Source organism: Mchenga conophoros, linkage group LG9 (assembly GCF_057382185.1).
Source record: "Mchenga conophoros isolate Kocher_MC1m ecotype Shallow Benthic linkage group LG9, M_conophoros_male_GT1.1, whole genome shotgun sequence".
Classification (NCBI taxonomy): Eukaryota; Metazoa; Chordata; class Actinopteri; order Cichliformes; family Cichlidae; genus Mchenga; species Mchenga conophoros.
In genome coordinates, this window is record NC_140534.1 from 28,277,749 (window position 1) to 28,295,254 (window position 17,506).

The 17,506-nt window shown below is 40.3% G+C and overlaps 2 protein-coding genes across 5 annotated transcripts in view; one reads left to right on the top strand and one right to left on the bottom strand.

Annotated features, from left to right (window-relative positions):
- The window catches only part of spag6 (sperm associated antigen 6), a 6,091-nt gene extending 687 nt beyond the window's left edge, over positions 1–5,404 (top strand). The window contains exons 3-12 of one of the 2 annotated variants that reach the window (XM_085287373.1): positions 531–697; positions 1,679–1,862; positions 2,034–2,239; positions 3,465–3,638; positions 3,726–3,878; positions 4,005–4,196; positions 4,310–4,420; positions 4,618–4,734; positions 4,831–4,976; positions 5,187–5,404. In XM_085287373.1, coding sequence (XP_085143499.1) covers positions 531–697; positions 1,679–1,862; positions 2,034–2,239; positions 3,465–3,638; positions 3,726–3,878; positions 4,005–4,196; positions 4,310–4,420; positions 4,618–4,734; positions 4,831–4,976; positions 5,187–5,250 — 1,514 coding nt within the window. In that variant the 3' untranslated portion in view covers positions 5,251–5,404. The remainder of the gene's footprint in view (positions 1–530; positions 698–1,678; positions 1,863–2,033; positions 2,240–3,464; positions 3,639–3,725; positions 3,879–4,004; positions 4,197–4,309; positions 4,421–4,617; positions 4,735–4,830; positions 4,977–5,186) is intronic. The other variant, XM_085287374.1, reaches the window with a different exon arrangement.
- Positions 5,405–7,583: 2,179 nt separating this feature from the next.
- The window catches only part of pip4k2aa (phosphatidylinositol-5-phosphate 4-kinase, type II, alpha a), a 28,521-nt gene continuing 18,598 nt past the window's right edge, over positions 7,584–17,506 (bottom strand). The window contains exons 7-11 of one of the 3 annotated variants that reach the window (XM_085287376.1): positions 15,599–15,706; positions 12,710–12,823; positions 12,179–12,419; positions 11,842–11,945; positions 7,584–11,742 (exon numbers count right to left, since the gene is read on the bottom strand). In XM_085287376.1, coding sequence (XP_085143502.1) covers positions 11,662–11,742; positions 11,842–11,945; positions 12,179–12,419; positions 12,710–12,823; positions 15,599–15,706 — 648 coding nt within the window. In that variant the 3' untranslated portion in view covers positions 7,584–11,661. Of the gene's footprint in view, positions 11,743–11,841; positions 11,946–12,178; positions 12,420–12,709; positions 12,824–15,589; positions 15,707–17,506 lie in introns of all 3 variants that reach the window. The other 2 variants (XM_085287375.1, XM_085287377.1) reach the window with 2 other exon arrangements.

Sequence of the window (17,506 nt, forward strand, 5' to 3'; positions counted from 1 at the left end):
ATGATTTCTATACATTTTACATCAGATGACCACTTTGGTTGAAAGATTCAGATAATTATTTATTAAAAGCTAGACATTTTAAATGAGAATAAGAAAGAAACATATTTTTTCGTGCCCCCCTTTCCCCGTTAATGTCCTACCTGGCCCACTGGCAAAAGTTACCAGCTGTCAGCTACGTAGAAAATGATCCTGGTGTTGTCTCTCAGAAACAGTTCATAACTTCCCTTCAACTCATTCATGTCACCTAAAAGGTAAACGTGTTTCTCCATCACCTGTTCAGCTCTGATGATTCAGTCAGGACATCTCCTGGTTTCATCATGACCAGCACCTTTACGGCTGTGGCTCCAGCAAACATCAGCTGATACTAGAACGTAATATTAAATAAAATATCAAGCTTAAACGTGCTTCTGTGGTTTAAGCGCAACATCTGCTGGTTTCCTCTTTCTGGGACAAAGTGGGCGATAAACAAACAAGAGCCCAGCCCAGCTGTGCTCCTGCCCCCTCCTCTCCTCACCTCTGTTTTCCTGCAGGTGTGATGTCCCTGCTGCGCCCCTTGATGCTTGATGTTGTCCCCAGTATCCAGCATACGGCAGCTTTGGCTCTGGGCCGCCTGGCAGACAACAGTGAGGACCTCGCAGAGGCTGTGGTGAAGGAAGACATCTTGCCACAGCTGGCCCATTCCCTGGCCTTGCAGAATGTGAGCATCCAATCTTCCTGACAATTTTCTACTTCAGTTTGATTTTCCAGTTTTGATCTGTTTGTGTGTGTGTGTGTGTGTGAAAGAGAGAGAGAGAGAGAGAGAGAGGAAAGAGGCAGTCAGTGGCTGTCACCCTTTAGGACCTCAGGGTCAGCCATTTGAATGTGAGAATGTGTGTTGGGGTAACTTGCCCGCCTGGGGGCTACTTCAAAACCTAAGAGCAAGCAGACCTTTGTTTCCTCTTTCTTTTTGCTGTCAGCCCACTCAGAGGCTCAAAATGCAGTTTTTTTTCTTGTTTTCTTAATATTAAAATTTGTTGTTATTGTATTTGTCAAATAAGACAAAAGTAAAACCAAACACACAAAAAGCCCTCCTCTAAAACAAGTAGAAAATAAGATCACAGTGCTTTGCAGATTTTAAAAGTGGGGTGACAACCCCCAACATACCATCTGTTTACAGAGACCAACCTGGGGCCTCCTTAAAAGCTCAAAAATAAATATCAGAGTGAGATTTCTGTGGTAGCTCACGGAGCAGAAAGAAAAACACGCCTTTTCCAAAATCTCCCAGGATCTAGTGATTTTGTAAGCCACAGCACGGGAATCATGGGAAGGGAATTGCAATGTTTCATCATGGGGTAAAAAGAGATCATTTTAGAAATTTTTTGTATTGATTTGCAGTGATTTCTTTTCCTGTAGGGGAGCAAGTGGACCGAAACCCCACCCGACAGCAAAATACTAATCAGGAAGCCCAACAGAATTAACACATCCCCTCACTGCACTGTGTGGCTGTATATATTATTTTATTTACATACTTTGTAGGAAAGCTTCAGAGCACAGAAGCCATATTTCTGGACATTTTTAGAGAAACCCAAACAGCAAAAATGTAAAATATTTAATATGATTTACGTAAGATGACAGTTTAATTGAAGGGTGCAGTTCATTTTAAAAACTGATGCAGGTGTCTGTGTATGTTTGTGTGCAGAGGTTCTATAAGAAGGCAGCAGCATTTGTTCTGCGTGCAGTAGCCAAACACTCCCCAGAGCTGTCGCAGGCTGTGGTGGCCTGCAGGGGGGTGGACGCTCTGGTTCTGTGCCTGGAGGAGTTTGACCCCGGGGTGAAGGAGGCTGCTGCCTGGGCTTTGGGCAACATTGCACGACACAATGCGGGTTAGGAGGGTACACTCATCAAGAAGCTGATAGAGAATGACTTCATGGAGTGATTTCATAGTTCGAGCATGCAACACTTTATGATTTACTACATTTTTCTAACATCATTCTTTGTTTCACAGTTTTTTGCGTGTGTATGTGTTCACTGCCTTTTCCTCCTCTCCCATGCAGCCTTGTCTCAGTCAGTGGTGGACGCGGGTGCCGTTCCCCTGCTGGTCTTGAGTCTTCTGGAGCCAGAGATGGCCCTCAAACGCATCGCAGCCTCCACTCTCAGTGACATCTCCAAACACACGCCAGAGCTGGCACAGACTGTGGTGGACACTGGAGCCATCGCACACCTGGCACAGATGATCCTCAGCCCAGACACCAAGCTCAAGGTGAGGCCCTAATGACTGTTTCGATGTCTCGTCAGAATAGCCAATGCTTTAGCTCAGGTTAACATGTGTCAAAATGCGAATCAAAGAAACGCCAGCCTTATTTAAATACATTAATTTATTATTTTTACACAGTAATTTATAATCTTTTTAAAGAACTTATTTGGGGTTTTTTTTGTTAAATGTTTAAAAGAAGCACAATAAATAAAAAAGTAGTCAAAACATAAAGTGTAAAAGCCTCAGAATATTAATGATTTTTATGCTAAAATATGTCATCTAGACATGGGTACATTAGCAATGTGTACTGTGATTTTCCAACACTTACTACACAATTTATCTAAATTTAAGGTGTACTTTTCAGTACTTAAAATACTTATCCGTCCCTAATTATCTTTAAAATGTAGGAAGAGTAGAATGAGGACCTAACAAGTGGCAGTTTTAAAGAGAACAAATTATATTCTAAATATTTTGGATCACTGAATACTTTTGGAGTATAAAAGTAAGGATTTCCATATTCTACTTTACGTTAATCTTTTTTATGTTATATTTTTGGAATATTTTGGTGTAAATGATAAACAATTATTATTAGGGGTGTGGGTAGTATTATTGAAAAAAAGTATGTATGTTAGTGTGTACTATAAGAATTTTTTTATTTGTACAAAAACACGCAAGGAGTTGTTCTTTTTTTTTGTGCTACTTAGCAACTCCATTGATTCACATTTCAAAAAGTCTTATCCTGTCCTGAGATAATTTATTATTTCTGACTTACTAAAATATTCCTGCAGAATTTTATTTTGAAATGTTGGCATGAAAATATCTTTCACCATGAATACTTAACAGGAAACTTTATTCAGTGCAGACCTGTTGAGCACAAATTCTGATTGTACAAAATTCAGTTAAAGCTTATAAATGATCAGCGTTTTAAAATCTGCGAGGCTTAAATATTGAAAAAAAGTCTTGTGTAAAATATGAAAATCATTTTTTTATAAGGACACTTTCTGAAACCAATCACTGTTAAAAAAAATTAACATGCTTAGAATTTGGATAGGTTTTCACTTTCAGACGGAGTTACACATTATGTTCTAATTTCTTGTTAATAAAACAAAATTACCAGAAGAAAAAGATGCTGTAAATTTAAATGGAGAACATGCAGTATTGACTCAATCTCCATTTCAACACTGTAAATGATCTCTGAAAATATTCAGGCATCTTTTTTGTCTCCATCTAGAGGCAGGTGTTCGCTGCCCTCACTCAGATCAGCAAGCACTCCGTGAGCCTGGCAGAGATGGTGATAGAAGCTGAGATCTTCCCCGCAGCCATGTCCTGTCTCAGAGATCCAGATGAGTACGTCAAGAAAAATGTCGTCACCCTAATGAGGGAGGTGGTGAAACACACTCCAGAGGTACGGTGCGCACTCACATTTGCAGGCACAAACGCACACAAAAGAGACGCACAGTCAAGTGCCTGCATGCGTGTTTTGTTTTCCCAGCTGGCCCAGGTGATTGTGAACTGTGGGGGCTTGGAAGCAGTGATTGACTACCTGGGCAATTGCCATGGAAACGTGCGTTTGCCTGGCATTATGATGCTGGGATATGTGGCAGCTCACAGTGAAAGCCTTGCCATGGCTGTCATTGTCTCTAAGGTGGTAATAACTCTTTATGTGACAGCTAATCCAGCCACTGAAGCCAGTGATGTTTCTTCATGCTTGCTATGTAGGTCATGTTAACTGAGGCGGCCCTGTTGTGCTGTGTGCCCTCCTGTCCTGCAGGGGGTGCCCCAGCTGGCCCTATGTCTGTCGGAGGAGTCTGAAGATCACATCAAGGCGGCCACAGTCTGGTCAGTGGGCCAGATAGGGCATCACACCCCTGAGCACGCCAAGGCAGTGACCATAGCTAACCTGCTGCCCAAAATACTGGAGCTTTACATGAACGCCAGCAGCTCTGAGGACCTGCAGACCAAAGTAAGGGTTTCCTCTGAGCATCCAGAGAATCAGCCTTTTTTCTCACAGCACAAAGTCACAAAAGTGTTTGCTTATGATTTTTTATGTTTACATGACTTTTAAACTAATTACAGTCAAAGGCCCTGTTATCAGCGACAGAAGTACACCTTCGGTACACTCTCAGCTGCACTAGGATTAGAATTGAGGAGCCTTTTTTCAGCCATGCAAAGTATCTAAAATCAAAGGTTAGCTGGGAAGTTATTAAAAATAACTATTTATTTGATTGGTTTTGGACATCAGCACCAAGCTGTTCCACTTGGAAGTTACACTTCTGTCCCAGTCTTTGCTGTTTTTAAGGACTTGTTGAGTCTAGTGTCTCTCTCCTATAATGTCTCTGAGTGGGATCAAATGTGAAGGACTTTCTTTTCTTGTGCACTTTTAGAGTAAAAAAGCTCTGAAGAGTGTTCTGCAGAAGTGTACTTACCTGCCAAGTCTGGAGCCCCTCCTCTATGAAGCTCCAAGCAACATCCTTAAACATGTGGTCTGTCAGTTCAGCAAGGTAACTCTACAAGCAGGACCATAATCTGATCAAGTCTTTTTTTATTTGGTGTCATTTAGTTCAAGACTGTTTTTCATGCCAGTCCTTTTCTCAAAGGTGCTGCCTCACGACAGCAAAGCACGGCGCCTCTTTGTGACCAGTGGTGGACTGAAGAAAGTCCAAGAGATCGAGGCTGAGCCTGGGTCTCCCCTCCAGGAATACATCAATGCCATCAACGGCTGTTTCCCTGAGGAGATAGTGAGGTACTGTGTTCCTCCCAGCAGACACGCTCGTGCATGCTGGAGTATACTTTTTGATTTCCGAACCTTGTTATCCACAGCAGATCATCTGACCATATATCATGTTTTTAGAAAAAATGTGACTAAATGAAAAGCTTGAAAATGAACAAAAATGGAGGTTATATTATGGAGATTCTTCAGTGGCATTTACAGTATGTGTCATCTGTGTTTCAGGTACTACTCTCCCGGCTACTCGGAGGCCTTGCTTGAGCGATTAGATGACTACCAGCCGGCCTGACCTTGGCTCACAGCACACATCCGGTGTCCATATTCATGTGAAGATATACTGTGCCTTTGCAAATGTTTTTCTTTTCCTTTTGTTTTTCCCCAAAAGTTTTCATGCCAACTGTTAAATTAAAAGGCCGAATATCCAATAAAAAGACAGCATCCAGGCTAGAATGTTCTCTTTAGATGCTACACCTGCTTCTGCAGTCTAACGGTGCATCCGCAGCCAGCGTGACATTTCATGCAGTTGGAAGTGTTTCTGTTCTGCACAGAGAGGTCAAAGGTCAGGTTCAGTGACACAGCAGCAAGTAGTAGAGATTTAATTAGGCTGTGTGCTCGCTGACACGTGGATCTGACTCAGCCCCCGTCTAAGCTCCTCAGCTCCAGAGACAGAGACATCAAAGTCATACTCTTGGATAGAGACATGTTACAGCGTTATTTCTTTACTTGGCTCATGGCGGGAAACAGATGGCTCTTATATAAAAGCTCGTGTCCATCGGTGCTTGTTATTACGTCACATAATGCAGAAAAGCAACAAAATAAATAAATGCATTAAAAGAAAAGAAAAAAACATGACAATGAATTCACCTGGCGTGTGCTCATCCGCTGCTGAGCTCTGCAGGGCTCAGTCTGCCCCCTGGCGGTTGTGAATATCGCTGCACTTCAGCTGCGCGCGTGTGCGTGCAGCAGCTGCGGCGCACATGGCGAGTCGCTCTTTGTTTATTGTGTGCTGGGTTTCCCGCACTGAAGGGACGGTGCCCCGGCCTCTTACCGCTGCACGGGTCTGGACGTATCACGGCAGCAGCTGCCGACACACTCTCTTATTATAAAAATAAAGACGTGTGCTCGCGACAGGACGCATTTGATCGCCTGTAGCGTCACGTGAATTGTACAGAATGATTGTAGACCAAACGCTGTTCTCTTAGTGCACTGATCGTTTTATATTTCTTGTTTTTAAATTTGTATTTATTTATTTGGGTTTTGAACCACTTGCAGCTCCGTGTGAATAATAAACATGCTGTAGAGGTTACAGGTTAAAGAAGCATGAAGCACGAATTGGAGAAATGTTTGAAAACATAAGCTGCCGTGTTTCTTCCTCATTGGACTCTCGTACAGAAAAGTGTGAAACCTTCATCCAAAGCCACAGGACGACCAGAGGCAAAGTGTTTTAATTTTGTGCGTTCGTTCCCCTTAAACTACTGTACGAAACTAACACGTACAATAATAATAATAATAATAATAAAAAACAACAACTAAAAAGTTGGATATAGTTATACTGATCCAAAGACTTGTAATACGAGTACATGACGCTGATGGTTCATTAGTGTGTGTGTGTGTGTGTGTGTGTGTGTGTGTGTGTGTGTGTGTGTGTGTGTGTGTGTGTGTATATATATATATATATATATATATATATATATATATCCGTATTAATATAGGCTGTTTTAAAGAGAGGCGACATGTTCACCAGGGTTTCCAAACTTAATGATAGTATACCGAGCTTACGATCGAGCTGATGGTGACGAGCTTTTCTTTTTTTTTTTTTTTTTTTTTTTAATTAAGTATAAAAATAATAAGCTGATGAAAACGACCCGGTACGGGAGAAGCGTTTGTTCACACGGCCGCGAGCCTCTGCTCAAAACTGAAACACACCTGTAGACTGTGTACGCGCATTCATCTTTAACACTTTTTTTTCCTTTTGTTTTTTTTTTTTTATATTTCAGTGGAAAACTAACTTTGAAGTGCGCTCTGGTTTACGAAGAAACAAAACTTTTATTGCAAAATCAGCGCAATAATTAGCCAAATGTCACGATTTTAATATATTTAGTCACTGTTAAAATGTCACAGCCTAATACTTTTAATAAGGCTCAGCTCCCTGTTGAATTAGCAGTGCCAAATATTTAAGCAGTTAAGTGGAAAAAGCAGACATGTTGAAACAGCTGCGCAACTTTCAGATGTTTGCGTTGATGTTTTTGCGTGTGTGTGCAGAATTTGGTGAGATCCCTTAAATTCTACTTCAAGTTATAAAATAAATAAATAAAAGCTATTAAAAAATGTTATGCCACTTTATTTATTCTAAATGGAATTTCCATTTTAGAAATAACTAAATTAATCATATTGAAAAAATGAATACACCCCCCCCCCTCAAACAAACAGATATTTTAAGTGTTGTTAACTAATATTAATTATTGGGAACATTTCTCATACAGTAGCTTGAATGGGTTTTTTTTGTCCTCTGCACAGTGAGTATTACATTTTGTGGCATATCTTGTGCCATCTTATCCAGACAATCCTGAAGAGTTTAAAAAGAGAGACACAGAAAATAAACAATTCACAGCAGACTTTGAGTTAAGCAGGACCAGTGCTTTAATATGTTTGAGTGCGCTTATGGAATGGAGTGTATTATTATTATTATTATTATTATTATCATCATCACCATTGTCATCATTAAATGTGAATAACAATAAACATACATCAGTTTTGACCTCTCTGCCACTGAAAGAGGACTCTCGCTGACCAATGTCAGACAGCAATAAAACAAACACGCACTCTCACACATACACACACAGCAACGCTTGAACCAATTCTCATGTCTGAAAGGATTCGCTGCCGTCGTGAAACCAAAACACACCCTGCAGGGGTGGGCTGCTGTTTGACTTGACATCTGCATACTAAATGAATGGACGTGACTGTTTCCGAGGACTTTTAAAAGTTTGCGTTTGTCCACAAAGCTCAAAAAACAAAAACTGGTATCCCACCTCTTTTTTTCCTGGTTTTGCATTTTTAATTCCCTTAAAACTTGATAAACCCTCATGAACGCTGGGTTGTATCCCATAACTTTGGACATGTTCACATATGAGTGCTGCACACCTCACTCCATCTACCACAAAAGGAAAACAACAACAACAACAAAAAAAAAGTTGAAACAAACAGACAAACACATTATACAACACACAATGTTCTTCAAGCTCATGTGGGGTAGTTCTGCTTGCTGGAAGATGCTTTTGGCAAGTTAACGGTAGCAGCAGGTCGACGGGTGGGTGGCGGATACTGGGAGAAGTTCATTCATTCACAAAAGAAGTCACAAAAAGCAGGGACTATTCATTTCACGGTACAGTTGCAGGGCATGGGTGTTACTGTTTTTAATTTTTGCATCTGGTGAAGTTCACCGTTTCCTTTCCAAAGCTTACACAAGGAGATCTCTGGGGCCCAATCAGCTCCCTCGTTTCCACATGTTCTTTTTCGACACGTCCTATGTACAGTAGGAGCTACGCGACAACAGAAACAAAACAGCCCATTTACAGTGAAACAACACAAAAAGAATATTCACTAATCACTGACACAGGATGAACTATCAGCTGATAACCTCCTTGACAACAAGCAGGTGATCTGAGTTACACGGAAAGAACAGAAGCTGGTTTCACTAATGAATACACTGAAGTGGAATCTGGGAAAAACACTTCAAAAAAAAAAATCACATCTGGAAATGCACATGTGACTGGTGGGTAAATATACAAAAAAAAGTCACAAAAAAAAACACACTCCACAATGCACTTCCACACACGCACACTATATTACCTCCTATTTTAATTTTATTTTTTAAATTATAAAGGCAGGACCAGCATGAACCAACAACAGACACAAACAGCATCTCCAGTTTGAGGAGAAGGAAAAGGATGCCTGGGAATGTAAATTTACACAACCAAAACCAACCCACTGTGTTCAAACATTACACAGGTGCTTGCTTTTTTTTCCTCCTTACTTTTTTTTCCTTTTTAAACGTAGGTTAAAAAACAATTATTGGTTTTATTTAACTGAATTATTGAAAGGTTACAAATCTAAATGCAGATGTTGTGAAAGGTCGGAAATAAAAGTCGAAAACAAAACGTCAAAGTAAACACCCTAATATTAAAATAACATTTTACTGTTGTTTAAAAAAAATTACAAAATATAAAATTAAATAATTTGGAATAAAGGCACACATCTTGCACAGTGTATACAATGAAAAAAACAACAGTTATTTAAAGCATGGCAGGGGCTTTTTTTATGCTGGACATCTCACGAATGTGGTAAAAGTGGAGGGAGGGGGAGCACACACAAAGAGAATAGAACAGCCAACAACACAGACAAGGAAGGGGAAAGGAAACGAAGTCCCGTGACATGCATATTTGAGTTAACTGTTTCCCCCCCTAACATCTATAAATTGTATTAAATTCAAGCAGTATCATTCTTCATTTACCACAGCACTATCATTCAATCTGAAGGGTGACTCTCTCTCTCTCTCTTTTTTTTTTTAAATTTTCCTTTTAAATGCAACCATTTTTCAGGACTAAAATCCAATGTAAAAAAATAACTGTGAATATAATCTATGATATCTAAACAAACATGTTGTGATGGAAGCGTTTTTGCATGGGTTATAACAGCCAAGAAGGACGAGTTTACTTGTTTTAGTTGGTTATCCAGAAGTGATAGACGACGTCACGCGCAAAAACAGCTTTTCTCACTTACATACATGTAAATATTGCATTTCCCTTGTTAAGATCGTTTCAGCTAATTGGGTATTCGTAACATTTGGTTCCTTTCCTCTTGTGCAAAATATACAAAGAAAAAACAAACAAACTCAGAAACGAAACAAATATTAGCACGTCAATTCATAAATCCACCAAATTCAAATACACGAAATCCACCTTAAAAAACAAACAAACAAAAAAGTCAACAATAATGACATAATGACAACGATGAATAACAGACTCACAGCTGAGGTTAGAGAACGATGCTGTTGGTGTTAATGACTTAACAACACGTATCTTTACATCTACTATTCCCTCCTCCCCTTTCATCTCCCCCTTTACGACCTTTGAACACTGACACACACACTCCATCTGCCGCCACTGGGTGTGTGCTGGTACGATGCTGGAGGTAAACTGTCTTGTGTTTGCCCTGAACACAATCACACTACCACAACTACCGCCTGGTATCAAAAATCCCACCAATGCAGCACCTGTGGGCTCTTCTTATAGGGTCAGAAAGGCTGGATTAACAGAACTCGCCCACTTTACCTAATATTGCATTGAATTGTTTCCCAACCAATCCCTGTAAGAAGAGCCCACAGGTGACAAATGGAGGAGATGGGATTTGAATCCAAGCTTCTAAGATTAAAATCTAAACAAGTCGAGTTCCTTTTTGTTTGTTTTTTTGTTGTTGTTGCTGCGCGTGTAACAGACTGACAACCTCTTACAACAAATAAAAGTGCAACGTTTTATGATTTGACTCATAAGGTGCTGATGGCAACAGAAAGTTGAGGGCTGTTCATGTTTCAATCTGACACCCTGTACAAAGACACCATAACACGGAGTTGATTCGCTCTTGAGAAGCAACAGCCACATGTGGCTTCTGGGCAATTCTCTGCTGCCATGGAACAGAAAACGTGACTTGCTAACTATATCGAACATACTGAAAAGTGGACAGCAAACAGAAGCTCCTCTTCTTATCTTATAATCGATGTTCCTCCATTAATAGTTCTTAATCAGAAAGATAGCAAAGTGCAGACACAGAGGTGCAGCTAGTGCTGGAGCTAAAAGCAAGCGTTAATTTACATGAAGTTAAGTAGTCTGTGGCCAGAGGTTAACCCAGAAGCTCAATTCAACAAAACCACAGGAATGAGAGGGGAAAGGGGGGGGCGGCGTCAAAAGGGCGAGTGCTGGAGGAGGAATTTAAATGGGAAAATTTATATGGCCGAGTACATGTTCAGCATTCGGGTGTGGGTCTGGCAGTTGGCCTGCTGGAAGACTGCTTCCTACTTCCTTATACGAAGCAATTGCATTAGACGAGGCTCAACGTAAACTTCCTCTTTATATCCCCGCTCGCGCCTCTGAGAGCGACCTCCACTTGTTCTCACACTAACCACATCAGACCCTTCCACCAACCTTCCCCCTCAACATCATATGGGAAAACCAAATACAGACATTGAAATAAAAAAAAAATGCAGGGAGCTGGATGATGTGTTAGAGGCAATAAAGAAAAAAAAGCCATATTCCCAAATAAACGACCGTAAACAAAAAAACAAAACAAAACAGAAAAAGAATGTAATGACTGGGTCTCTTCCTTTTAACGCCTTTATCATCCAAAGTAACAACAACAGAATTCAACAGAGGAGAGGATGAATGTAAACGAACAATGTTTTTTTCCTTTTTAGCTGCAGCAGGTGGCACCCCACAGAAAAGAGAGACAGAGAAAGAGGGAAACAAACAGAGGTGAGGAGAATGGATAAGGGAGAGTGACACAAAGTCATCACAGCACCTTATTAATACCTTATTAATTCTTACTCTGGATGCTTTCCCTCTACATCACTTTCTCTAGTCCACCCCAACTCCCCACTTTCCCTCCCCTTTCCCATGTGCCTCTTTGCCCCTGTCACTCATGGAGGCTATGACAGGATAGTGGTGATGAAATCGTAAAACCTCTTCGAGTACTGCTCTGGGTTCACCGTGGAGATTTCTGCTCCGGCCTGCAGAGACACACACATATCCATCATCACTGGGCAAGTTTAACCTTGTTGTTTGTCAACTGAGCCACTGAAATAATGGGTCTCTATGCAGCTACGTACCCCGTGTTTGACAGTCTTGGCGGCGTGCGCAGCTTTCTTCTTGGCATCATAATGCTGCAGGATGTCTATGATAGCCATGAAATAAACCTCCTTCCTGGGAGCACCTGGAGTTTAAAGCAAATGCACCCTAAATAAGAAACCATACAACTGTAGAGGGGAAAAAGCAGATGCTGTTTAATGTATGTACAATTTCTCACAAATAATCTTCTTGAGAGACTGAATACCAGATGTGATAAATGCAGTGAAAACCAAAGCTACCAGTAGGGGGAGCTCTTAGTTCTTTGTTTTTCCCATTACATACAGCCATCACAATGCAAGGATTGCATTTCTCACTCACTTTCATTGCTTTTAATGGCATAGACGTCGATGGTGGGGTCGAACTCTCCAGGTGATAGTGGCTTGGTACTATCCAGGGTGTTGCTGGGACTGTCAGGGGGGGTCCCAATGCCTCCTCCGTCACTCTCACCCTCCTCCTCGGCCTCGTTCTCCTCGCTTTCCACTTCCTCTTGCTCAGCTCGCTCAACATCGTGGATCCCTACCAGCAGACTGTAGTCCATGAGCTTCAGTTGGGCCAGGAACTGAGGACGGTGCATGGAGGCAGGATGGTAAAATAATGTGTGGTGATGGAGGAATAGATGAGAGGAAAAAAATAGAGGTTGAGTTAAAACTTTGTAGCAAAATATAAAATGAACTAGTGATGAATGAATGGTGACATCAAGTGAGATCTTTTACAGCATGACTTGCTACCTCACATCTGGCTACATACAGCACTTAATGCATGGAAAGCCACTGATGGGACCAACAGACAGCGCAAAAGCCGAATCACAATTTGACAGGGAAAAAAAAAAAATTCATGTCGAACACATACCTCCACATCTTTCCTAAGCTTCTCCAGGAACATTTTCTTGTTCTCTTCGTTAATGTAGATCTTCTGCCCATCGTTGATGAAGTCATTGTCCTTGTACGTGGGCAGCTCTTTAGCCTGCCCATTAGTATTGGAGATTAGTGACCAGATAGAAACAGCCAAAACTACAACACAAACCCAAAAGGCATGGTACTGTATACAGCAGACCTGGGCAAAAATGTGCAGACAGAATTTTAGTGCTTAAATCAAGTGTAGATGAGGAAGTGTCAATAAATATCACTCCACCCAATCATACACAGATTCTATACTTGAACATACCTGAATACAATATTAAATAAAAGCTGTAACACCAGCATCTGTATTCTTCATTGTTTTTTTCCATAGAATACTCACAAGACATTATATGTGTCATTACACAGGACTTAAAGATAGCACAGTCTTGCTCAACTTTAAGCATTAGGGGGTATTTCAAAAAGCACGATTACAAAGATTAACTCTAATCTTAGAAATGACTCATACTGAGAGTGCATGTAATTGCATCGGCCTAACAATCCTGCATGTTGAAATCCCCCATTCACATATATGAGGCGCTGAGCCTGTGGTTTGTTCGATAAGCCTGTCTGCTTCAGCCAAACACAACAAGTACTACTGGTAACATAACACGAGTTGGCTACAGGGTACAAGCTGTCTGTCCAAACCAAGGCTTTCCTCTTTTCGAGCTAAATGTTTTGACTGTTTAATACAATGCATGCAACATGCACACAGCAGGGTACAGATCCACCTGATGCTCTAAGTTTACAACTTCCCGTATCACTTACACTTAAATGTATTTACTGTCTGTATTATCATCATTTTTCTGGCACATTGTACAGAAATTTGTACAGCATTTTAAATGCATTTGGTAGATCTGTATACTTTGTGTCATGAAAAAAAGAACATCCAACTCAAAGCCACTAAAGGTCCTTTTATGGCACGAGAGTAGACTCCGAAAAGCATCCGCTCTCTTAGTTTCGCAGAAGTACTCTTGCTCTACTAGGATGCTTTTCAGATTCCAAATATTGGTTTGCAGGTAAAAAGATGTTTGTTTGATTTTAATAATTCTATAAAGCCACGTTATCTTTGAGACTAATTGCTATTATTCAGCCTAGAAGCAGAAGGAAGTAATTTCCTATTTAAATGTCAGTCTACAGGGATCAATTTTCTCCTCAACCATGCTGCTGCAAAACCACCAGCAGCCTGTAGGTGGAATAGGTGATACGTGGGTAGGGAGGGGCCTAGTTCTGAGTCACTGAGGAAAAGGAGAGCAGGAAATGAGGTAAGAGGGCAGCAGCAGCAGTTTAGCTACTACAATGTTTCTATGGCAGCAGGAGAGGAGCAGCAACACACAACACCTTGTGGCACTAGAACAAACTCAGACAGCACACACACACATACAAATACATACAGAAGACGCCTTTACAGGAATATTTCTCACATCATTGGACAATTGAGCACATATATATACAGACATAGACCTCCAAATGAAAAATAAATAAATAAATGAAATGTACAACTTTCTTGACTGAATATAGATGCGACATAAAAATAAATGAGGCTGACTGCAAAGAGCAAAAATAACCCAAAAACATTTTAGATGCCTGTCACCAGATCAGACATCCCAAATCTGGCAATTCATCCATCTTTCTGTGGGCTCATTTCAACTGTAATATTTCCATGCCCAAGCCTTCCTTCTTCTTGCTCCTCCAAGTCACAAAAAAATAATGCTTTCAGTTGCACTCTCATTGATTTTCTCAGCTACACTGACTAAAATAATTTGGGTCTGACACTTGACTGGTGCGCTTCGCTGAGGGAGCGAGAAAGATTTATTTGAGAGAGGGGAGAAAAAAAAAAAAGGAAAGGTTGTTGATGAGCCTTACAAAACTGCATGACAGGTGAACTTTTCCACTGCCTTGAAAACGAATGTTGTTTCTTTTTTCTCCTGTCAGCTGGCTTGAAATGGATCTTGCAGTTTTGCTGTCTCCTGATTTTTATACCTTTATACACTGTTACAGTTACAGTGCACCTTTTACATCAGTGACATGTAATCTGCACACTATGAAGACTTCCTAATTTCACTTTTGTTATCCAGCACTTTGGTATCAGTTACTAGCAAATCAGCAGCTGTATTATAACCACTCAGACGTAAACACAAAATTAGCTACTTACTTCATTTAACACTGTTATGTTTGAGGACAGAACGTGTCTTTATGAGTGTGTACATCATTTATGTACACACTCATTGGTTTTATGTGGGTTTCCATGATTGTATGATTACTAGTTGCTCTACAAAACCCTTTTTAAAGACCCAATGGCCATATTGCTGCCAAAAGCAGAACACCTAAAACTAGCAGGGCTTCAATATACTGGAGTATTTCTACAAAACAATGGAACATGGTCCCCAAAACAAATTATGTACTAGACAAGCACAGAAAAGGATGTTTCGCTTCAGTATTTCAGGTCTAAGGTTCTCCTTATCACACAGACATTTTCATTTTCTTCAGTACTTTAGTGGCTTAGAAGAAAGATCAAAATGTGAAGTATAAAAACAAATCGTCCCACTTTACTGCTTCTTGCTCTCCAGTGTTTCAAATAAATAAAGGTGCCAGTGAGTGAATGATGGGAACAACAATGAATCACTCGGCGAACTCAATCTTACTGACAAGTTGACCAAAATGTGACTGTAAATGGATGAAATGTTTGCCAAAAATATGGCATTTAAATAACAGTGGATCAGCCTGGAGAACAAACGGAAATATTCGGCCATACAAAAAGAACAAAAATAAATAAATAAAATAAGATAGATTTAATAGATCATGCCTGGTATATGAGCCCTGGTTCTCTTACATCTCTTACGTGTTTCATGGCGCAGTAAAAGCGCGTGGCAATCCGCAGTGTTTGCAGCCTTTGCTGAACATTACCAGATTTGGGCCGTGGGGGGGCATCCTCTGATGGGGGTGGCTGCTAGAAAAGGGGGAGCGAGGGAGGGGCGGTAGGGGTGGAGGAGAGGAAAGAAGAAAGGAGAGAGGAAGGGAGGAAGGAAGTTGGAAGTAAAGGCAAAGTGTTTAAAATGTAACAGAATACAATAGTTTTGTTTTCAGATTGGTAGAGGGTTGGAAAGGGCATCAGCGCGAAAGATCTGCATGACCCGTCTAGACGTTTGTAAATCTGATGTCTTTACAATGGACGTGCCAAGAAGTGCATATCAGTCTCCAACACAGTCATCCAACGAAGATGTAAAAAAGATGACACTATTTTGTGGTTACATCGACCTAAAATAAATTTTTTAGACTCCCTCTAAAGCTTAAACATCAAAATTTAAGATCGATATTACATAGAAGCATTACTCTGCACCGCCTACATTAGTGTTTGTTCATTTCCCGGCTTAAACACCTGATAGAGAAAGAAAGCAGCCTGGCAAAGCTACTCTATGGAGCAAGGATCTGGGACTTAGCAGAGCGAGGAAACAACTGTAAACTTACTTGCATCCTATGAACCTACCAAACAACTTATCAGGCGTGGAACTTTTTCTAGAGGATTAAAATTACCGGACAAAGGAAGAAAGATAAAATATCAAGGAGTTCAGACTCATTCATATGGCCACATGAAAGCCATGTGGCCCCACCGGATACCAGCTGTTTCTACTGTGAAGGAGAGAGAGAGGACATTATTTTTTTATTTAAAAAGAAAATAAATGCAGTTTCGAGCCATTGAACAGAGACCTAGTGGTGATATTAGTTCTATTTCACAAACCAATGACCAGCGACTATTTATGACAAACAAACACAACCTCTAAATTTCACAGATCACCAAAGAAAATAAATAAAATAAAACGCTGTCACTGCTAGTGTCCTAAATACCTGGTTAACCACAAATAATATAAATAACATGATTTAATAGGCCCATATAAGACCAGTATAACCTCATTTGAGCTCTACTTAGTTTGAGAATAAAATAAATGAAGGTGTCAACCACCTGACTGTTTTTCTGGTAAATGCTGTATATAAAATGTGTCAGAAAAGCCAGCTGCTGCTGCTGCTTGACAGCCAAACCCCTGAGACAGCAGCTACAAGAACCACAGAATTTATTTCATGAAAAAAAAAAAAAATGAAAGAAAAAAATATACATGTCATACATGAGTAGAACAGAAAATGCCCACAATGTGCAAAAGAATGAGACCGGTGTTCATACACATCGGAATGTGTTTGAAATCATGTAACTTTGTAAAGGATGCAGAAAAACATTATATATACCATGCAGATGCATGCATGAAAGGGAGAGGGCCATGCAGTCAGGAGAGGACTCTGCCGTGCTTGTTGTTTGTGTGCGTTTCTTTAAAACTTTTTTTTTTTTTTAAGAATACAGACTGAGCAAAATGGACTGTTTCCCTTTTTTATTCTTATTTGACACCATTTTACTTCTTAGACATCTTACTGACCCACTGAGTGTGTGAGAGCAAACGTAACTTAAGCATGTCTGTATTCCTGTGTGTGGGGTCGTGTGTGTGTGGCCAGATCTTGATCTCTAAAGGCTGAACCTTAGTTAACTCTGTGAGATCTGTTCCAAGTCTGGTGTAAATGTATGTGTGATCAGATGCTGTATTTTGCACTCTGCAGTTTAACTATAAGATAAGTATTAGAGTAAAGAAGCTTCACGTATTGTTACTTGTTATTTCGTTATGTATTGCTTATTAGCTAAAAGTTAAACTAAGCAAAGAAATCAATACAACCTACAGGCAACAACGTGTAGTATTACCCCAGTTCC